Source organism: Nesoenas mayeri (genome assembly GCF_963082525.1).
Source record: "Nesoenas mayeri genome assembly, chromosome: Z".
Lineage (NCBI taxonomy): Eukaryota > Metazoa > Chordata > Aves > Columbiformes > Columbidae > Nesoenas > Nesoenas mayeri.
Window position 1 is genome coordinate 42,689,094 of NC_137542.1, and position 22,945 is coordinate 42,712,038.

At 39.3% G+C, this 22,945-nt stretch overlaps 1 protein-coding gene across 1 annotated transcript in view; it reads right to left on the minus strand.

The window, feature by feature from the left end:
* EPB41L4A (erythrocyte membrane protein band 4.1 like 4A) overlaps positions 1-22,945 on the minus strand; it is a gene marked incomplete at both ends in the record, with an annotated part of 130,350 nt that overhangs the window by 41,319 nt on the left and 66,086 nt on the right. Inside the window, 5 exons of the mRNA XM_080362823.1 lie at positions 2,425-2,502; positions 3,451-3,542; positions 14,087-14,150; positions 14,525-14,613; positions 18,043-18,130. Of these exons, the coding sequence (XP_080218949.1) occupies positions 2,425-2,502; positions 3,451-3,542; positions 14,087-14,150; positions 14,525-14,613; positions 18,043-18,130 (411 nt within the window). The remainder of the gene's footprint in view (positions 1-2,424; positions 2,503-3,450; positions 3,543-14,086; positions 14,151-14,524; positions 14,614-18,042; positions 18,131-22,945) is intronic.

Here is a 22,945-nt window from a genome sequence, read left to right on the forward strand (position 1 = left end):
CTTGGTGATAGAACAGGGAACAAAACAAAGAGGGAAGACAATCAAAGCTGATAGATAAGCAAAGCAAAGATTCTTGAAGCACGTGAAAATGCTGATAGTGCTCTTCTGAATTCCAAGAAGAGTTCGCATGTCAATCACCAATTTATTATCACTATTTATCATTAGCACTGTATAATCAATATGGTGCAACTACATATCACAACCTACATTTACAAGAACATCCACTCAGGTCATGGGGAGTCCTCAAGTATCACTACAGCAAAACAGGGAACACTTCATACTAGAAGAGCAATACATACTTTCATGTTTTCTAGACAAAATTAAAATTATAAACATAGCTGTCTGCAGTGACCATCATCTTAATAAGGCAAGCCATACCACAGATCACCCTTGAAACTTATTTAAAAAGGAAGATGAACATAAATGCACCACCAGCAGGAATAACTCTAACATAGTTAACTACTTCGTGCTATTTTTTTTAATTGATTGGAAGGTCGTGCTAAGTACAAAGCTTTCTCCTCCTCAGCACCAGTGCCCTGTTCCAGTCTGCTGAAATGGTCCAACAGAGGAAACGTTCACCCCCAGTACTCTGGCAGGAACCCACCAAACTCCTCTCCATTTTTGCAGACCGGGTAACATGGATCAGGATCTAACTAGAAACTCAAAAGGCAGTACTATCATTCCCCTATCATATACACTAAGGAGAAGCTGGATCATGCCAGATAATGTGATAAGCCAAATAATCTGTGTTATTATTGAATACTTTGGTAAAAATGACATAGAAACACACCAGTGATCCTGGCTGCAGACAATCCAGATTCAGTCACATGAGCTCAGGCTCAGACCTGGCATAGTCATCTCTCCATGAGTAATTCCTTCCTTACAAGCAAGATCTTGCATCCAAGGGTAACAGACAGCTGACTATGAATTGCGACTGACTGAGGACAAGTGCTACTTTTACACAAAGCTGCTAGTACCTCCAACAGATATTAACTCTAATCCCAGAGCTGCTCAAGGAATTGGGTATTATGGTTTTCTTGCTTTTAGAAAAGTGTTCCAAAGAGGCAGTGACAAGGAACTGCCTAATGACTGTTGGCCTTACTCATTATGATCTGTGTATTTCCTGAGTGATGGTAGAAATACAGACAGGAAGAAGAGATAGATAGACAGGCCAAAACTAAACCTAAACAAACCTGGTATACTTGCAGGCCATGAAAAAAAACTCTAGAATTTTCCTTCAATAGTAAACACGGACTTTTCACCCATCAGCTTCAAAATAACTACAAAAGATTTAAAACTATTTTTATGCCCAGTTGATCAACAGGGAAAATGAAAATGGAAACGGGCTTGGCTTTCAGATGTGGTTTTGATTTGCTGCTTTCCATCCTCCTTTTCAGGTTCACTGAATACACAACTCTAATGCAAGTCTAAAAATCAGACCATAAATGATTTGGCTCAAAATTGTTCAGCCAATGTGACAGAATTGGATTTATAACAGTGGTTGCCAATTTCCAAACCAAGTGCCTTACTCATTAGACAAAGACCCTGCCATTTCAACAGACTTAAAAACATGAAGCCTCAATAAAACTCAGTTAAAACTATTGGATTTTTGACACCTTACAGTTTTAACTACATCTTGTATCCTGCTAGTCCTTTGTGGCACAGCAGACGGAGGATCTTAAATCCACCCTCTCTGCCACATCTTCCTCTGTATCACAGTATTAACTGTCCTTCATATCACACTGTCTGCTCGGTTAACTCAGGCTAAAATCAAGACTAAGTGCCTCCTATACACCCTTACTCTGAATTTTACTGCATCTTTCAAGGCTTGCAGCCTTTAACACATACCTAATTTTGCCAGCTCCCCTTCTCCCTTTAGTTCTGCCCTCATGGTTATTCTTGAACAACAGCACTGTACCAGTAGTACTGCTACAGGATTAGACATAACCATTTGGATGAAGAGCCCTTGCCAAGGCTCATTTGCAGCCATAAAGGGCATCACAGTTACAGACTTCATAGAAGTCTTTGCACCAATCCTTCGCTAATTCTCAGAAGAAAGCGAGCAACCAACATGCCTCCTTGCTTTGGTATTCCTCAGTTGCCAGGAAAAACCCTTTAGGACATTAACATAATTTCAGGACTTGTAAGGAGATTTTGACTTCAAGCATTGCCAAGGCTGCTCTCACGTTCACTACGGGCTACAGCAGGCCCTAGCCAACTCTGAGGATCTAGAGAATGTGAAATAACTCACATTTGTCCCAAAACTGCCAGACTCCCAAAGGGAATCTGTTAAAATGGTCTCTATTCATGCTTTGTCAGTAGAACTGCTCTGAGTCAGTCTGGGTGGGGTTTTTCTTTCATTACAAGAGAAAAGAAGGAATAAAGAAGGGATTAGTTGAAGTTTAACCAATGAAATAAACTCACCTGTACCGATGTTTATAACCTATGGACCCAAACTTGCTGAATTTTCTTGACAGAGAGTTTGATTCATTCTCTGGCACTCTATGTAGTTTGAAAAATAGAACAACAGAGTAAGTTACATAGATAGGTCACACAACTACAGTCCCCTTCCCAAGAAAATTAAAGAGAAATACAAACTTCGGGTTCCAAAAAAACCAACTTTCTGCTAGTCCCTCTTCATCCCTACCTCCAGGCAGACTGTTATGGAATTGGGAGCTCCACAAAACCACATGTTTATGCCCTCCTCTTTTGACTACACACAACTTTATTTCAAGGTCTACTGTAAACTGTTGGCAACAGCAGCCGTTTGCTTATTATTTCACAGGAGCAGGCAAAAATATCATGCCACAGTAATGAGACTGCAAGAGGGATTCTGAGCTTAAATACAGCACTGCTAAAGCCAGCCCCAAGCAACCCATTGACCAGTTCCTAGCTAGATATCTTTGCACATTACTGCTAGTGTTTTTTGTGACAGTTAAAATAAACTGGTTTGAGATGTATAATATTGGAAACATTTTACACACTTCAATAAGTAAGTAAAACATTATGGAAATTCAGGGAGTCTTTCTATCAAAAAAGAAAATTTCTGTGCATTGTAGGAGATAGTAACACCTGAAATCCAAAGGCCTCACTCCAGTCAATGCTGCTACAGAAAATGTGACAGTTAAATATGTAAAAATGTATATCGCAGTTTAAATCCTGACATATGCATTTGTGGCTATTTCTGTTAAAGCGTACTGTATGCAACCTGAGATGCTATTTTTAAAAGAATTCTAAAACAAAAGAAATCACCAGACTACTAAATTTTAAAATTATTTCATGTCATTGTAAGAAAGGGGAAGGCAAAGTCTTTTTAAAACATTCTAGAACCAAGAGCACAGGCACAGGCAGCAAGCCTGTGCTACACCACTCTGTACATATAAAGGAGTTTCTTTCTCAATATAGTCTCCCTCCTTTTGGTAATGAAACCACAACTTCTGCATCACTCACCTGAAAAACATATGATGTTCTACACAGCATTTCCAGAGATGTTTGCACGTAGTCTTGTCATGTGCTTCAAAAAAGAAGGAAGTTTCATTGCACTGAAAACAAATCAATATTGTCAGGAAGGATTGCACCAGTGAAGTGAATCTTGATGTACTGAACTCAAGAATCATCTCATATGCATGTATATAAAAAAAAGATGTATGAAGAAAAGCAGGTTCTATAAGTCTGTAGAATTCTTCATTTAAAAGAGGTTTCCTTTTTGGTTTCTCATTGCATGAAAAATAATAAATAATTATTTAAAGAATCAATTCCTTAGCCAGAGAAAAACAGAAGAGAAAGGAGATTATTGAAATACTTCTGTTTCTTCACTCTTGTTCACAGATATCAGCTTTTTCCTATTTTAAAAGTATAAAGTTTTTTTTCAAATAATGTTTCTGATGTTTTCTGAAACCACACATCAGATGTCAAGCAAAAATATTTTCCCAAGGCTCTATTTAATATTATGCAAAAAGGCAAGAATAAGTGAAAGAAATAAACTCAACATTTGTGATGAGCTAATATAAGGCAACAACACAGAGAAAATTCACCAAACATTTATGTAGAGAAGAACCAAGGTAAATCTGGAAATAAAACAACAACAAAAACAACAACAACAGCAACGACAACAACAAAAAAGAAAGAGAGGAAGGGAAGATTAAAAAAAAAAAAACAAACTAGCTGATTTCAGAATAATTCAAAATACTAGGAAAAGGTCAAAGGTAAAAACCATAAAATCTACCTTAAAATCTCTTCAAGGAGACAACAAAAAAAGAATACTCAAAGCTTAAAAATTAATCACTGGAAACTGGCAGTCAGTACAGTACACGTGAGAAACAGGCAGGAAGGTTGAAAGAGAAGTCAGACATACACAAATTACAAAATACTAGCAACAGGCAAGATGAAGCAACAGCTATACAACAGTTCTTATATCCAATAATCTAAACACTCAAATATGTTCACATAAAATACAATTTCATATATCTATCAGTCAGTAAACTTCAGTACTCAGTTTTGTATCTGTGATTTGCACAAAGAATGAGTAGTCCCACTGACTCCCGTGTGAATCCTTGGTGTGGTAGGATACAATCTGTAAGAAAACCAAGTCCTAAAACCATTTCTCCAATATGTCAGTTACAAAGGGAGTATGATTCATACCACTTTCGGCAGCTGATTTTAGGAAATGGATGCCCTTGCTTTAGTCATACTTGCGTAGTGCCACACATACATAGGTAAAGAGTTCTGGCAAGTTCCTCCTACTCATCATTTAATGAAGAATAGTGACCTGCAAGCACCTTGCAAACTATGAACTAATTCAATATGTTCTCCAGAATTCAAAATTTCACCTCTAACAAAAAAAAAAAAAACAAAACAAACAGTTATATTTCTATTAACGGCTGTCAGCCAGCCTCACAAAATCACAAATTACCTGCTCAAGCAGCCTTTCCTCCACCTTGAAACAAATATCAGTAAATAAGACAGAACCTGTGATTAGAACAATTGAGGTTTCATTCCCTTAAAAATAAATAAATAGATAGATGATAGATAGATAGATAGATAGATAGATAGATAGATAGATAGATAGATAGATAGATAAATAAGGGACATACACACGGGGCTTATTTTCTCACATGGATTATTTTAGTTCATGTAATGGCTGGTTGGAACAGCCCCATGAAATATCCAAGAAAAGGTAAACATCATCTAGCCTTCTCCAAAAAGCACATTTTCCTCTCTATGGCATCACAGAAAGAAAGAGGAGTACAGTACAATAAACAGCCACTGAGAATGCTGAAAACTAGGATTTATCTGAGATTGCTATGTATAGCATTAAATTATTATACAGTACAGGGCTGTCAAACTCATTTTCAACAGGGGCCACATCAGCCTGGCGCTTGCCTTCAAATGGTCGAATGTAATTGTAGGACTGTATAAATCTAGGACTCTATAAATGTAGCAGTAACAGGGGCGGAGAGAAGCCAGGGGTGTTTCAGCTTTTTTTGAAAGAGTCTTTTTAAAATAAGGTATTTCTATAACATCGTGTCTTATTATTAGCCCAGTTTGAATGTCGCTGGAATTCAGGGAAAGATTCCCATCACGGAAAAAGTTCTACTTGTCCATTTTTTCTAATTTTTAAGTTAACATTAAAGCAATCACTATTGATTCCATCATTTGAAGGCATTATTTTCTAAGGTGGAAGAAAGCTCAGCTGGTAAGGAAAAAATATTGATGATTAACTAAGTGCTGAAACATCTATACTTAGTATGCAGCAATCAAAGGCACTAAGGAAATAACTCTATAGATCAAATTTATCAACAAGTTATGGAATTCAGATGTGGAAAATGAAACAGATGCCTAAAAATCAGCAGATGCATAAACAAGCTTTCTGATTACACACTGAGGTTTGACTATTTGAATTTGAAAGAAAAGCACATGTCTGAAAAGTATTGCCTCAGAATGGATGCCTGTAATAAGTTAAATAGCAGCTATAAGAGGGAGAAATAAAGCCTAAAACGTTCATTTAGAAGATACTTCACCAACACCGAGACAATTCATAATTCTTCTACCATTTTTCATGTTTTCTTGTGAAGGATTCAGTAACTACTGCAACTAAGTCCAACATGACAATGCACACAACACATCTAAGTTTAGGACTTCCTCCATTTACTTTTTAAGACTATTTAAGGCTTTCAAGAGCATTGTGATTAAACTCACAATCTATAAATGCATATATAAAAATTAAGCAGTACTGGAGGTAGTATAATCTTCCAGATGTAATCTTTTTGCTGTAAAGGAATAAATTGATTTTTATAAGTAAAGCAAAGAGGACCTTACCTGTTAACACCATGAACTTTTGTTGCCATTAAAAAGTAATATTTTTAGCATCTTGAAAAATTTTATTCTCTTACAGGTACTGACAGTTAGGGGTTTTTTTTAAATTATTATTCTTATATATCTGAACCAAAAGAAACAAAGACCTATTGTAGTTTTACTACTGCTTCCAGAGCGGTCCTGGTCCTCTGCACACTCTGGAGACCTCCCCTTTCCTTTCAACCAGCTTTAGTGTTCGTTCCTTTCGGAAGGCAGTTGTGTTCACCAAACAAGCAGAAAACTGCTCATATTTGTGTGCTGACTTTTGATCACAGCTATGAATTGCACCACCGAGGCCCAGGGCAGGGCAGGACAACACAGCTAGGGGCTGCAAAAGGACAGGCATAACCATTGTGGTGGTACTTCATTGTTGAGCTACTGGATTATCTTCTCCTACTCTGGGAAAAGGCAAGACGCTAAAAAACTATGAGGACAAATATAAAATATTCCTCTCATTTCAAATGCTTTAAAAGCTTGTCCTGCATCCTCCAAAACATGCTAAAGCTCATATTGCCATAGCCTCATCACCATTTTCACCCAGGGGAGGAGGTATAAGACTAGCACAAGTGATGCACAGAATCACAGAATCATTTCAGTTGGTAGAGACCCTCAGGATCATCAAGTCCAACCATAACCTAACCTAACTCTAGCACTAAACCATGTCCCTAAGAATCTCATCTACAGCTCCAGGGATGGTGACTCTACCACTTCCCGGGCAGCCTGTTCCAATGCCTGACAACCCTTTCCATTAAGAATTTTTTCCTAATATCCAATCTAAACCTCCCCGGCACAACTTGAGACCATTTCCTCTCATCCTATCACTTGCTACTTGGGAGAAGAGACCAAGACCCTCCATGCTACGACCTCCTTTCAGTCAGTCTCCCCTTCTTCAGGCTAAACAGCCCCAGTTCTCTCATAAGACTTGTGCTCCAGATCCTCCACCAGCTTCAACACCCTCCTCTGCACTCTATCTAGTACCTCAGTGTCCTTATCATGAGGGGCCCAAAACTGAACACAGTGTCCAAGGTGGGGCCTCACCAGTGCCAAGTAGACTGCCACAATCACTTCTGTAGTCCTGCTGGTGACACTATTTCTGACACAAGCCAGGATGCTGTTGGCCTTTTTGGCCACCTGGTTACACCGCTGGCTCATGTTCAGCTGGCTGTTAATCAACACACCCAGATCCCCTTCCACCAGGCAGCTTCCCAGCCACTCTTCCCCGAGCCTGTGGCACTGCCTGGGGTTGTTGTGACCCAAGGGCAGGACCTGGCACTTGGCCTTGTTGAACCTCAGACAATTGGCCTCACGCACCCTGTCCAGATCCCTCTGTATGGCCTTCCTGCCCCCCAGTAGATCAACACTCACACCCAGTTTGGTGTCATCTGCAAACTTACTGAGGGTGCACTCAATCCCTTCATCCAGATCACTGATAAAGAGATTAAACAGAACTGGCCCCAATACCAAGCCCTGGGGAACACCACTTGTGACCAGCCACCAACTGGATTTGGCTCCATTCCCCACAACTCTTTGGGCCTGGCCATCCAGCCAGTTCTTTATCCATCACAGAGTACATCCATCCAGATCACGAGCTGCCAGCTTCTCCAGGAGAATGCTGTGGGATACGGTGTCAAAGGCTTTACTGAAGTCTAAGTACACAACATCCACAGCCTTTTCCTCATCTACAAGTTGGGTCAACTTGTCATAACAAGAGATCAGGTTGGTCAAGCAGGACCTGCCTTCTATAAACCCGTGTTGACTGGGCCTGATCACTTGGCTGTCTTGTATGTGCCGTGTGATTTTATTTAACATCATCTGCTCCAAGACCTTCCCCAGCACCAAGGTCAGACTGACAGGTCTGTAGTTCCCTGGATCCTCCTTCCAGCCCTTCTTGTAGATGGGTGTCATGTTAGCCAACTTCCAGTCAGATGTAGATAGCTTGACTATACTACCAGGTTATAAACAGACGGACATTCAAACAGGTAGCTACAGCCCTTCTCTATTTTATGTTGCCTCTCAAATCAGCCAGAAGACTGATCTGGCAGGGCCTTTGAGATCTCCACTAAACAGCTGGTAATTGGTACAACACTCACCATAACCCCCCCACGCTTAACTGAAAGACTGAAAAGGTGTTATTAATGCCTTCAAAGGAGACAAGTCAGAGAGGTCATTGCTCTGCCTAACCACAGAATGACTCTGGAGCTGCCCGAGCTGACGTACTAGCTCAGAGGCCCATACTACACTTCCAAACAGCTCCCAGCTTGCTTGGCCGTGACAGCACAATTACACAGCTTTCAAGCTCAGAGCTGCTTTATGCCCAGCTAGCTCAGTGCCTATGCAAGGCAAGCTCAGGTCCACCTAGAAGAGAAGACACAAATCTAAAATTAAAGTTCTTCCCTCTGGGGGCCATAAGATCACTTGTTTGTGAAGTTAATGGATTTCTCCAAAGATAAGAGGGCCACAGGCAGTAGACTTAACACCTGTTCCATGGAGCACTGCCCCCATCCACAGATCAAAAACGTTTTGAAAACCTATGATTCAGAGCAGGCTTTAGCTGCCGTAATTCATGACAAGACATGTTTCCATCAATCCGGGCTCAGAAAATTCAGAAGAAAAACCCAAAACCACAGTAGGAAGCCTGCCAGCACACAGACCACTCTTCCTAGTTGCACTGAATATTAATATAGCATAAGGAGAGATCTTGCCCCATTACCCCCATTACAGAACACACTGAGTGCACAAGTAATACACATGCATGTACATGTAACAGAAATATTAACACTAGCTTTGAAGCAACTGCTTTCCAACATTATTTTTTGCCAGGTTAGGCACATACCTTGATACTACCAGTTGTTAACTCCAGTAGGAAATATCCTGTCTTTATATATTTACATAATGCATACCAATCATAGCTTATGTAACAGACAATGTATTATCATTGGTTACACAAGGTCAATCTTTAAGAATATTACACAAGTCAGGAATTAAAATTACTAATGCTATGCCAGTTTGCATGAAGCATGTAAAGATTGAAACAAGTATGTCTCAGCCTCATCCAATTTAAAAAAAGACTACAGAACTTATAAAATGCTGACAGTAACACAGTGGCAATTAATTTAAGTTTATGCAGGAATCTTAATCCTAGTTCTCCTTCAAAAACACTCATTACTGAAGATTTTGCTATCAAGCCTTGAACCAATCTTAGAATCCTTCTAACATGGCTAAGAATGTTGTTAAGAAAAGCCAAGGAAACCCCCAACTAACTAAAACAATCCAAAACTGTTCTATATGATGTATTAACACTGTTTGCTCATCTCCACCCTCCACTACCGTTCTGCCTTAAATGGGTGCAAATGCAAATTATACAAAAGTCATTTGTACTTCTTAAATCATTCAAATCTAAGTTAAATTGGACTGTAGAATGGGAGGAACATCTCTCCAAAATCTTTTAAACTTCCCAAGAAACTGTGAGAGGAATAAACAAAATTTAAAATTCTTGCCTAGAACTTGTAACTCAAGATGGAATATAGTATGTGGTAGGGTAGGAAGGGTTACAGCTGAACAACCTTATTAATGTAATTATTTTTCAAACTTCTGACACTTATACAAAGCAGATTAAAAAAATAAAGTAAATTTCCAGGGGTTTTTTTGAGGCTATTTAAAAGAATACAAAAATATTGTATTCAGATAAGTTTTAGACAACAGGATAGGGAGCATTATGCGCTTTGGAATTGCCTCATGTCAGTGTTGGTATTGCTTCTGAATACAGTCTTTACCAATTTCACCTTATTAATTCAGCTAAGCTGGGCCCCATTATCTGACTAAGCAAGACTGCAGAGGAAGGCATGTCCTGAAAATATGTAAACCATTTTTAATGGCGCTGTTTGGGGGTTTATTCTGACTTGAAAGAAACCCAATTTCAAAATCCCTCAAAATACAAATTTCAGACTTCCAAAAAACCCTTCCCTCAGAATAAAAATAAAAATTAAAAAAAGGTGTTTTACACGTTCGACAGTTTCTAGTTTGGTGAAAGAGAAACATGAAAAGTAACAAGTACAGAAGCTTTGCATAAACTCTGCAAAGGAGTGAAATCATTCACTTGCATGTTCAGACAGTGCAGCCAAAGTAAAAGGTGCAGTTACAGAAAACAGTAAGGGGTTGTGTGGAAGAGCACAGAAGTACTTGCTACCTACAGGCAAAAAAGCTCCTCATCTCTCACTCCTGCATATTGTTACATTTACATTCCCAGCCTACATGATCTATCAAAGCATGTTTTTCTCTATTTTGTTTCACATCCTTAGTTGAGAGAGAAATCTAGGAAGCAAGTTGTGTTCCTCACACGGGGAAAGCACAGGAGAGGTGCTGTACACCCCTCTGATTACTCACTTCCACACAGTGCCTCCATTGTGATTAGGCTCTGTTTTACTGCATTTGACGGGGGTGGGGGACAGCTTTTGGCAGCCACCTGTATTGCTGGATCGTTTCCAGAAAGGTTGCTCAACAGACATCTATGCTACCAGCAACTGTGCACAGGCATCAGATGGATCTCTCCTTCTTAAAGGAAACTGCACAAAAATACACTTTCCGCATCTTCAAAAATTCTTTGTGATTGTTTGCCATGTTCATGGAGGCCTTCTATGCAGTCGTGGCAGTGGAAGGATTCCTAATTTTATGCTGTTACTTAGAGGTTTCACAAAAAGCCTACTATATTTCAAGCTCAGAATTCACAGTGTGGGTCCACTCAGGGGATGACAAAATACTGATTCAATTATTAACAGTACTGAAAAAAAGAGTTTCTGTCAGCTGGTCCAAGTCATTAGTCTCCCATGTCAGAATAAGTCATGGCCAAGTATTAAGGACAGTATTTTGTTTATGAAATGGCAATAGCAGTAGCCTCAGGGAGAAAACGTATAATATAAGCAAAGTACTGAAAAATAAAACCAAAATGCTGATGGTCACGCTTGCATACAATAGCAACAGGTAAGCGGGAAAAATATAAAACAGTTAAATATACAGGAAATGTTCTAATGGAAGAGATATGAAGAGATTACACTACAAAACAGTAAGGTGAGAGCACCTTACTTTGTTGTAAGACAGTAAGCACAAATGTCTCTTCCTCAGTAAAACACCATAAAACAAACTCAGCAGCCATAAATATGGCTGACACAGGCACCCCGCAATGTATTTTTAGGTAGCCTAGGGACATGGACCTGTACATTTAGACTGCCATGTCAGCCATCTGTCAAGAAAATCAGTGTGTCTACTTGTGCCCCTTTAGTGGGAAGTATACATTCAAAGTCTTTTTGTAGGTTTGAAAAAATCTCAGATGAAGTTATTGAAATAGAGAACAAAGAATTTACCACAAGTAACCTCGTGCAGGGGAAGAGCAACACTTCATCAGACTGAACACACCAACAGGTCCCTCTTGATGAGCAGGTGTACCCCCAAGTGTGAATAAAAGTAACTAGTGCCTGGAAACACAAAGCAAAATCCAGCCTGCACAGAGCTTTCATTACAATATGGAAAACATGATTCACACAAAGCACTCAATGTACTCAGAAATAAGCTGCTCTTCTTACTACATGACGTTAATTCCTTCATTATATGCCATAAAGCTCCATCTAAGGCACAGGAAATTTTCCATTATTTCTTCTCCTCCTGAATCTTTTCTGTTTTTCTCTCCAGCTAACGGGAAACACATCACATGTTCCTGACTTGGTAGACCACATCTGAAACAAGGAAAGTATTAGCTCCCTGGGCCATAAAGTGATTTGCCAGGAGGCAAGATGAAGTGAAAATGGCATGTTTACTCTCCTATTCTATACTGCACGCTCCTGTACCACATGGAAGGACAAAGTTACAACATTTATTCCAAAAAACAGAGGGGCAGAAGAAATCTGTGAATTTTTTGACCAGTATTAGAGCATGCAGTTGGATAAATAAACTGATGAGCTTTCCCTCCTCTGGGTGCAGAACAGCATAAACTGGATTTAATTCAGAGACTAAGGCTAGTGTTCACTCATTCTAATAAATAATTTTCTTCAAGGTAACACCACCTGAATGTTAAAAAAAAAAAAAAAAAAAAAAAAGAGAGGAAGATTTTTGTGGGCCATTTTTACCATTCCTGATCTTGTTAGGATATGAAACACTGTAGAAACACTTCCAATGAGTATTAGTTGCAAAGGAGATTTTAATGATGGTACACACCCTTGTACTTACTATTCTCTTGAACAATTTCCTAAAAGTACCTGTCAAGACTTGCAATTACCAAGTTGCTGTCAAAGTGTTTGCTTTATGATCACAACAGTGTTCACCAGCCATCAACATTCACAGTCTCAACTTCAGCATGTTTTCCAAAGCTTTCAGGTTTTCTGCTCAGCATGTTAGATCTCTGCAATTCCACATGATTCAGACAAACACTATACATATGTGACATCAAACAGAAACTACAGAATCTCTTCTATGCAATTCACTCTAAGTCAAACTTGGACTTGTTTATACATGAACAGTCATTCACCCCTCACATGAAACATAGAGAGAAGTTTTCCCAACATTCTCTCAGCCTTTAAACAATTCTCTGATTTCAACAAATACACCAACAGAAACAAAATTCTCATAGATCACCACACCAAGTAGAAACAAATCACTGGGATAACTAAAGCAAAACTTGTCAATACATCTGCAGATGCACAAGAAATGCTGCCTATGAAAAGAGCAAGACAACTAGTCAGGGCTACACTTACATTTGCCAGAATGTACCAAATGGCCTCCTGGAAAAAGTCATGGATGAGAATAACAATCACTACATAGATGACTGAAGATTGGTAGATAATCAGCAAATGATAATATTGCCAGCAAGATAATACTTATTTAATACTATAAACTTTCAATCTTGATATTCCAAAGAGACCTACAAAGTACTTCCAAAAAATAACTCAGCAAACTAAAGTTACAACTCAATCAGATACCAAAAATCATGGACTGACTGCAACTATTTTTTTTTACACTTCATAATTTTACCTATATCCTCAACACTCTACTCTTCCTCCCTGTGCCACACATGCTTCATAGATGATAAACAGATTTATCTTTTTTTTTTTTCAATTTACTCTATCTTAAAGCCTCTTCTCTTGCTATTAACTTGCTATCCTTGCTCCACTGGAACCAATATTGTTTTCTCTCAAATGTTCTAATAGCACAATGAAGTTAAACTCTGACAAATGGATTTCGAGCTACATTATATGGCTGTTTCTGTTTACAAGCTACAAAATTACTTGTGAGTAACATCTTTGTGAGATTTCCTCCATTCACATTTTGATTAAGATTATCCTTCACTGTGGATTTGGCCTAGTTTAAAAGCACTTTGTAATACCATAAACAAGGCATCGCAGAAATAGTCTACTCTAATTTACAGAGCATGATATAAAATGATAAAGGTTTGTTACAGAATTCCTACTTCAGTACTGTTCTACTGGAGTTCTCTCTCCTTGCCTGCAAAACATAGAAAATCTTTCTTGTTCCTCATTCTTTAATAAAACGGCAGTCGCTATCAGGAACATACTACATTTGAGGATAAGGCAATTTTCTTGCAGTAACTATCAAAATTAATTTCACATTGATTATTTCTTGTAGTAAATGTCAATAAAATAAATTAGACTTTGATGGACGCACAAATTTCTCACTTCATCAGACCTGAGATTACCTTTTTTTTTTTCAGGCTTAAATGAAAACTTACATCTTTTCCCAGGACTCTAAGTTCAAACTGTGTTTCCTTGAAGTGAACTTTTGTGATTCTAGGCCTGTAACATTGGAAAAAAAGACAGATAGAACTTCATCAGATTTTAATTTCAAGCATAACAAAATAGGAAGTTCTATATACTTTCAAACAAAGACAAAAAGGAATTCAGAAGTAGATTTTATTTTCAGATATGCACCAGATAACTGCAGAAAATTAGCAGTATTTAAACATTTCAGCATGATATGGTAAAGGCGAACTATTTATTTCAATACTTGGATTATCAAAGAATTTATAATCTGTATAGCCCAGACAAATATTAGGAATTCTAAGTATACATTTTTTTAATTGATACTATTAGCCTTTCAAATAGGTATCACAAATCACAGCACCACTGTTACTGTTTTAGCACAAACTGCACATTTAGATTATACATACCAAAAATATTTTCCTACTTGTTTTTTATTCTTGTAGACAACAACTCCTGTAGGTGTCAATCCTAAAAAATATTCAGACTTGTTTTCACCCTAGAAAATAAAAATATATGACATTTATACAGTTAAAAGTTGTATCACTGTAGCAGTAAGTTAGTGAAGAAGTCAGTCTGATGACTGACTTTGAACATACTGTTTCACTCTCTGTGCAAATGGGCAAGAAAAAATGGCAATGAGGGAAAGTATGGGAGATTCCACATGCCATGGTGAAAAAGAAAAATAACTATTTTTTTTTATGGAATTACTTTTGGCTATTTAGTAAACAGCCAGAACTCAGAAACTAAACTCTTTATTCAGACACAAATACAATAGATATCATGACTTTTAAGCTGAAGGCAAATAGTGATTTTCCAACCTGTTCTGCTATAATATAACCTCATAGCTGCCTTCTCCCTCTTAAAATAGTATAACCTGCATATTGCTACCAAGTGACGTAGCTCCTTTGAGAGATTCAGAACATTTGTTTGTTCGGAATGGGTACTGACATGCAAGGAACAGTCACATGCATCATCTCCTCCAAAGGAAACCGCTCCTCATGTCAGTATCCAAATCACAGCCTGTGTTGGGAAAGAACAGGGTGAAAACCCCACCGCCAAGTGGCAGAAGGCCCCGCCTACCCCATTTACAGTCAGTAACCAAACTCAGATGAATGCTAAACTTGAAAGAGTGAAAGCCTTTGTGCATGAGTTTAAAAGAAAGTCAGCTGCAAAAGCTCAACCACCTGCCTACTTGAGGTAAGGAGAAGGAGCCCTGCAAGCTCTAAAACAGCAGAATAGGAACTGCAAAAATATAAACTGTGAGATGGACTGACTGTAGAAAGTGTCCTTCTGCGTGACTACTGATGTGCCAAAGCTCCAGCATAACTGGAGAGCTCTGCCTGTGCTCCTCAGTCAACTAGGAGCTAAAAGCAACTTTTCTTTTAATACGACCAAATGAGGAAAAGAACTGCATCTCTTAATGTGTGCGGCTTCAGTCTCAAATGAGGGCTTTTATTGCTGTTGTAATATAAACAGAAGCGATTATATTAATGGGTTAGACTTGGGCATATTACAAGTCTTGCTTCAATACTCAGGCAGGGTTCTTATTGCACAGCAAAACAAAGCTATGAGAAAAAAAAAAAATTCCAGGCTCTGCTAATTTAACATGAATTTGTTGCATCATGTTGAATCTTGTTCCAGTAACTCCCCCAGTTTTTGTGAGTGGGAGGCTCACAGAGCATGGTACATTAACACAATTAAGCCACAGGGTGCAGTAAAAAAACACTTCATATTGCAGGCTCTGCAATTTTCATCAGGAAATACATACTTAACTTTCTGGTAGTATCTTGATTTCTTTATTTTCTTTCACACACAGAATCACAGAATGTTAGGGATAGCAAGGGACCTCAAAAGATCATCTAGTGCAATCCCCTTGCCAGAGCAGGAACACCTAGATGAGGTTACACAGGAATGTGTCCAGGTGGGTTTTGAATGTCTCCAGAGAAAAGACCTCCTGTGTTCCAGTTTGTACCCATTGCCACTTGTCCTATCATTGGTTGTCACCAAGGAGAGCCTGGCTCCATCCTCATGACACTCACCCGTTACATATTTATTAACACTCATGAGGTCACCCCTGAGTCTTCTCCAAGCTAAAGTGACCCAGCTCTCTCAGCTTTTCTCATATGGGAGATGCTCCACTCCATCATCTTTATGGCTCTGCGCTGGACTCTCTCCAGCAGTTCCCTGTCCTTCTTGAACTGAGGGGCCCAGAACTGGACACAATATTCCAGATGAGGCCTCACCAGGGCAGAGTAGAGGAGAAGGAGGACTTCTCTCGACCTACTAACCACCCCCCTTCTAATACACCCCAGGATGCCATTGGCCTTCCTGGCCACAAGGGCACAGTGCTGGCTCATGGTCATCCTGCTGTCCACTAGGACTCCCAGGTCCCTTTCCCCTACACTGCTCTCTAATAGGTCATTTCCCAACTTATACTAGAACCTGGGGTTGTTCCTGCCCAGATGCAAGACTCTGCACTTCCCCTTGTTACACTGGATTAAATTTCTCCCCGCCCAACTCTCCAGCCTGTCCAGGTCTCGCTGGATGGCAGCACAACCTTCTGGCATGTCAGCCACTCCTCCCAGCTTGGTGTCATCAGCAAACTTGCTGACAGTGCACTCTATTCCCTCATCCAAGTTATTGATGAATATATTGAATAATATTGGTCCCAGTACTGACCCTTGAGGCACTCCACTAGATACAGGCCTCCAAATAGACTCCGCCCCATTGACCACAACTCTCTGGCTTCTTTCCTTCAGCCAGTTCACAGTCCACCTCACTGCCCGATCGTCCAGTCCACACTTCCTCAGTTTAGCTGTGTGGATGCTGTGGGAAACTGTGTCAAAGGCTTTACTGAAATCAAGATAGACCACATCCACTGCTTTGCCATCATCTATCTACCTTGTTATGTCCTCATAAAAGGCTATGAGGTTGTTTAAGCATGGCTTCCCCTTGGTGAAGCCATGTTGACTGCCCCTAATGACCCTCTTATCCTTGATATGCCTTGAGATGGTGCCAAAGATGAGTTGTTCCATCACCTTTCGAGGGATGGAGGTGAGGCTGACCAGTCTACAGTTACCTGGGTCTGCCTTCTTGCCCTTTTTGAAGACTGGAGAGACATATGCTTTCCTCCAGTCCTCAGGCACCTCTCCTGTCTGACTGAGGATGTCAGGACTTTTATAAACTACTGACATCTAACTCACTGAAGTATCTACATTATATCTCCCCATTTGAACTTCTGATTTTCTTTTATTCAAAAGAAACCTGCCACAAGCACAATAATTCAAACAAGACAGAACTATGTTTCCACCAGGAGCACATAGCCTCCAGGTGATGACTTGGATCCAGTCCCAACACCCATGCTGTTCTACAAAAGAAGTGGAGGGTTTTGCTGAGGCAACTTCCAATGCTGCACAATGCAGCATAGAAAAGGTGGAAAGGTATTCCGGATCTTTAGCAAAACCTTCACAACAAATATTTAAGAAGCCAGACATGCTGCTGCTACTTCACCCTAGGTTTTGCAATAGTATTGAAAAGGTTTAAGGACACACTTGCTGTCATTTACACAAGAATAATGTGCAAATTCTTGTGCCAAAGACAGAAGTTATAACCCTCTCTCATCTCTCCTGACACTTGGACTGATTACTTATTTAGGTGAATTTTTTTCTTCCAGAGTATAACTGATTGTCTTTTATAGGTGAAACAGAATCACAGCCTTGCATTTGAAAACCATTAGGCTTCTGTATGTATAACTAAATGAATCCCCTTAGTCTATAAATGTATTTTCCTTTGCTTTTCTTAAGTACAGGGTTTTCTTTCAAGTTATCCTGTAGCAACTAAACTGTATAAACACCCTTCCCCATATTAGTACAAGATTTTTTTGTTGCTGTTGTTACCAAGTTTAAAATATTCAAACAATACTTACATAAACAGGATGGAGATCCACTCCATACATTTCCAGGGATTTAGCCACCCCTAAGAAGTTTGCTTCTGCTTCAGCAGGAACCTGACCCCTGTGAACAAAAGTCTGTGTAAGAAATTTGCACTTCCAGTCAACATACTAAAATAGATCATACTAATAAATGAAGTTTGCTGGACAGGCATACAACCCTTCCTACCATTTGTTTAGACTGTTATTATTCTTTCAGTACTGTACTTCTACTCACTCCAACTGAGACTGGACAGCAGGCACAAACTTTTAGTAACCCCCCTGCTGTAAGATCCTACCACAGATATATTCTATCATATATACAATGTATGACACTATGGTGGTTAATCTTTTCCTTGTTGTCAGAAACACACTTCAGACATTCCATTTTTAGGTTTGAATATGCAAAAAACCTTCTTTTTTTCCCACTGACTACATTATTATTAATAAAGCAGGAATGGAATGATTGACTGGGCTACTATTTACCCATAGCAGTGCCGAAGATACAAAGGATGTCTGTTTGAAAGCAGATTTCATTACTTCAGATAAAATATTCCTGTCTTCATAAAATCGTGCCTACAGCAAGCCACACCAACTGGTAACACCCAAGTCTGCTACTGTGAAAACAGTATCTGGAATCTGTCTCATGAGATTACCAGTTTCAAAGATCCGGTTTACCTTCCTATCTGCAAGTATCAATTCATGAGTTAAAAACTACCATCAGTTGCACGCTGGTAGGAAACGATAGGGGAAAACTGGTGAGAAAAACACCCTGGCTATTAAGAACATATCTGACATCACTGATGAAGGATTTACTTTCAAAAAGAGCAAAAAGACTAAATAAATTTAAAGACTTCAACAGACAGCCTCAGAATTTAATTTGTTCTTCCCTTCATAACTGCCATTGATACAAGTGTAAGACCCTCTGCTGCAAGCCTGAAATAATTGAAGCTGCATTTTCATCTTTACTCCTTTTTAATACTTCTGTGAAAGCTACCGGACTTTTATCAGGAAAGTACAGCACATCTTGTGAAAATATAAACTCAAAAAGATGCATCTCCTGCTTCATCCTTTGACTATTCTCTTGGGAAAACACTTCACTGCATTTGCTGCCTTTCAAATTCAAGGTGTGAAACAAAGCTCAACATCTTGACTCAAGGCCTGGAAAAGTCCTACCATATGCACATTCTCGCTTCTTGTCTCCCCATTCTCTCCAGCCTATAAGCTACCTTCCACGTTTTCCCAACTTTATGTTACGCCTGATGAGGCAAAAAACACATTCAATGTGAAAGATGTGAAACAGCAGTGCTAGCATGAATGCAGTTGTACAGGTATTTAAAATACCTTCTTTGTATCTGAGAGATGGGCTGCTTCAGCGCATCTTATCCACACAGCAGCACTGGTACTGTTTCAGGTGTTAGCCCTTCTTTCCAAAGATTCCTGGAAAAGCACTAGAACCAATGCCTATAAGAAAAATCCCTTTCTTCAAGACCTGGATTTCCCAGTAGATCTGTGATTCACCTCTGTATTCACAATATGCAGAACACTGGCTATTCAGCATGCCAGTGCTCTCACATGTGACATCTTTTATCCACTTCTGCTATAAAAATTTACTGCACAGCTTTTGAGTTTTTGTTTTTGTTTAAATCTTGGTAGTGGCTCTCAGAAACATAAGCAAAATGTTCACTGGAGCAGTATTGACTTACTGAGTACCCAGGCAGGCTAAGTCTCAGTCCTGAGTTAAATGGATTACCTCCTTAATGAATTAGTGCTAGAATGCAACATCAATTTAAATACTGCTGTTAGTGTTTCCTTACTGACCATGCTTAGAAAACTGCTGATATGCTAATCCCTACTCTCACCTACCTCTGAAAGTACCAAAAGGCCCAAATGTCAAATAAGTGCGTGTGCACATATAAATCTTTTCATAATGGTACATACTTTATAAGAAAGTGTAATTGCAAAAATACTAAAAGAAGTAAAGATGTGACCTAGGTCTTCTGAGAGAAACAGGTGGAAGCTAGAGGAAGAGGTCCTCCCAAATGCAGATGGAAAAGATAGAACGCGAAGGAGAGAGGGGAATGTCAGGGACTGAAACAATTCTCATTGTTACAAAGGGTGTTTCATTTTTCATTCTGACCATGTATGAAAACACAAACTCTTCTTAGCATCATACAGTCTGACAATACACTCCAAAACTACAACAGTTTTTGCAGTTGGTAATGACAGAGCAGGCAATGTAATAGCCATGCAGCTGACATGCACCACTCATTTAGATGGACATCAGTGCCACTGATGGCCTTAAACAATATTGAAGACTACTCGGAAAACTAACTATTTAGGGGTACTTTAGCTTTCCTTACGCCCCACTGACAGAATGCAATATCAATTCAAAACATGTGAACAGCTGACATGGCAAGCACCAGTTAGTCCCAGATCTGCTGCAGACTGGAACAGGCAATGTCAGAGGGCCAAGACAAGCTCTTCCATTTGCATTGAGGAATCACATCCCTCCTCCAGCATCATGAGCATCTGCTTCCTCACTTGCAAGTCCTGAAGCCACTGTTTGCACCTCCAGATGTGCATGACAACATGAGGTCACCGCACCCTGATATCTGACCTTGGAACTGTCATACTGGTTTCCAGATGGGACAACAATCACAGTAGGCAGGCTGCAGAGAATCTATGTAATCAGAAACTGGCCCCCACCTCTGACTTCACTCACTTTACTTGATTTCGAAACTTTCTCAAAAAACTGGATCCTGAATGAATCTCTGAATAGCTGTTGTGCCATGTAAAAGTCTGAGAGATAACCTGCAACCCAAAACAGTTAATCTGGACATAACTAGTAGAAGCAAGGTACATGTAGTGCCACAGCTGTCTTGCAAAAAAAAGCCCTGCACTTCCATGCTGAACTCCAGAAAGGATAAAAAAGTTCTTCAAAAACAATATCACAAACCTGTCCCTATGTCTCTGGTAGGTGAGATAATTTGGGATATGCTGTCAGCCATTCTAGATTCAAACTTCTTAACTGAAGTGTGGAGAAGTCAATGCTGGCAGTACTGATGACTGTCAGGCAGAAGTAGCAATATGTACACCTTAGTTTCACTATCTTTTCTGATGCTGCTAAATCCCTGACAGCTAACTGCAGCCAGGCAGCAAAAGAGTATCAGAGTTCTAGATCAATAAGTGTATAAAAACACTAGAGACAGTGTTACAACAGTTATCACTCCTCTTCACAACCACTGCTCCCCTGGCTTCTGTATTTAATCTTCAAGGTTATAAACTTTTGGAGACAAATGGGTCTTAATCTGATTTACTACACTAAAGACAACAGAAACCTGAGAGAGAGGAATGAAGGTTGCTTAGTATCAGTGCCCTGGTACATAGCACTTCATCTCAAGTTTCATTTCTCAAACACAATCTCTGTGATGTTGAACCAAACAAACACTCTTTGACTAAGTTTCCGATCTCTGGAACAGAAAAGAAACCAACACTTTTTTACTTCATAAAAGGACCTGTAGTAAGGTTCTCTGTAACGCATCAATTAGTATAAGGCCATCAGGCAACCACACAGAAATAATTATTGAACAACAGACTCTCTTCCCTGAAAGAGAAAGCTCAGGTCAATGTGGCCGCTGGCACAGAGTTCAATTACAGATTGAAGAGCTGTGTCTCAGATTATTACCTATTCTCATTAAACAAGGCACAAATAGCACTAACATGCAAAACTATCCAGACTGTGGCTTCATTATAGCAAGAGAATCAAGAAATCTAGATCTACATACAAGATTGCTAGCTCTGATTATCTCTATATTAATTTGACAAAGTGTATGATGAACTTACTCATAAAATGTTCTTTACTGTTCTCATCTTAATAAATGGTTATATCACAATTGCACCTAACTTAGATTTGTTAGAACAAGCTTCTTTATACTTACCAGGAACATGAACTTGGAGATAAGCAAGTAAATGTTTACTTTGGCTTTATATACAGTTGAAGTTCTGGCATGTATTTTATTTTCAAAACCAATTTCATGTTTTGCATTTTTGAAGGCACTACGGTCTAATATTTGGAACAGCACATCGGGAAGCAAATATCTCTGATTTGCAGGGCTTTCACATCGTGAGTGGTACTTTGGCCTCTGTTATTCATACATGAAGAGTACATCAGTCTAAAACTAATCTCACTGCAAGTATTTCATACATAGAAGGTCATTTCTAAAGATGAGTAGGAGGTACAAACAGTGGCTCTGAATTGCTGGGGAGATTTTTATATTTTTTGTATGGCCACGTTAGAGTTAAAACACCTTTAAGAAGAAGAAATGTAGCCTTTGAGAAGGCTACATAAACAGCTGCTGCAAATGCATCCAGTATTTAAGCTATATTTACACAGGATCACTTTCTGACTCTGCCTTCTTTACTGGAAATTACGTTCTTTGCTCCAACTTCCCTATGAGACTAATATGCTTTTCCTCTCTATGTTCCTGCTGTTGTTCCTCTCTCAAATACTGACAGAATCAATTGTGCCAGCGGTTACTAGTTCTTGTCTCCTGGCTACCCTTGTTGCAGTTTTGCTTCTCACTCTCTTGACAAGTAATCAAGGGAAGGCAATGTATGTACAAATTGCAGTATGACAGAAAACCAACAGGCTCCAAAAGCAGCATCTTGAGATCCACCATCAGGCAGAGATTACCCAGAATGTCAATGATACATATACAAGTCACATGTTTTGTGTCCAAGGTGATTAGTATTCCAATAACTGGAAGATGGAGAATTGCAGTTTTGCAATCTCTATTATAAAGTGTATCTGTCCTTTCCAACTTTGATGAAGGTTAAGTTGGTAGTACATGAATCTCCCAGGTCTACTAACAGACATGTTTCGGATCTCTGCAGTTCT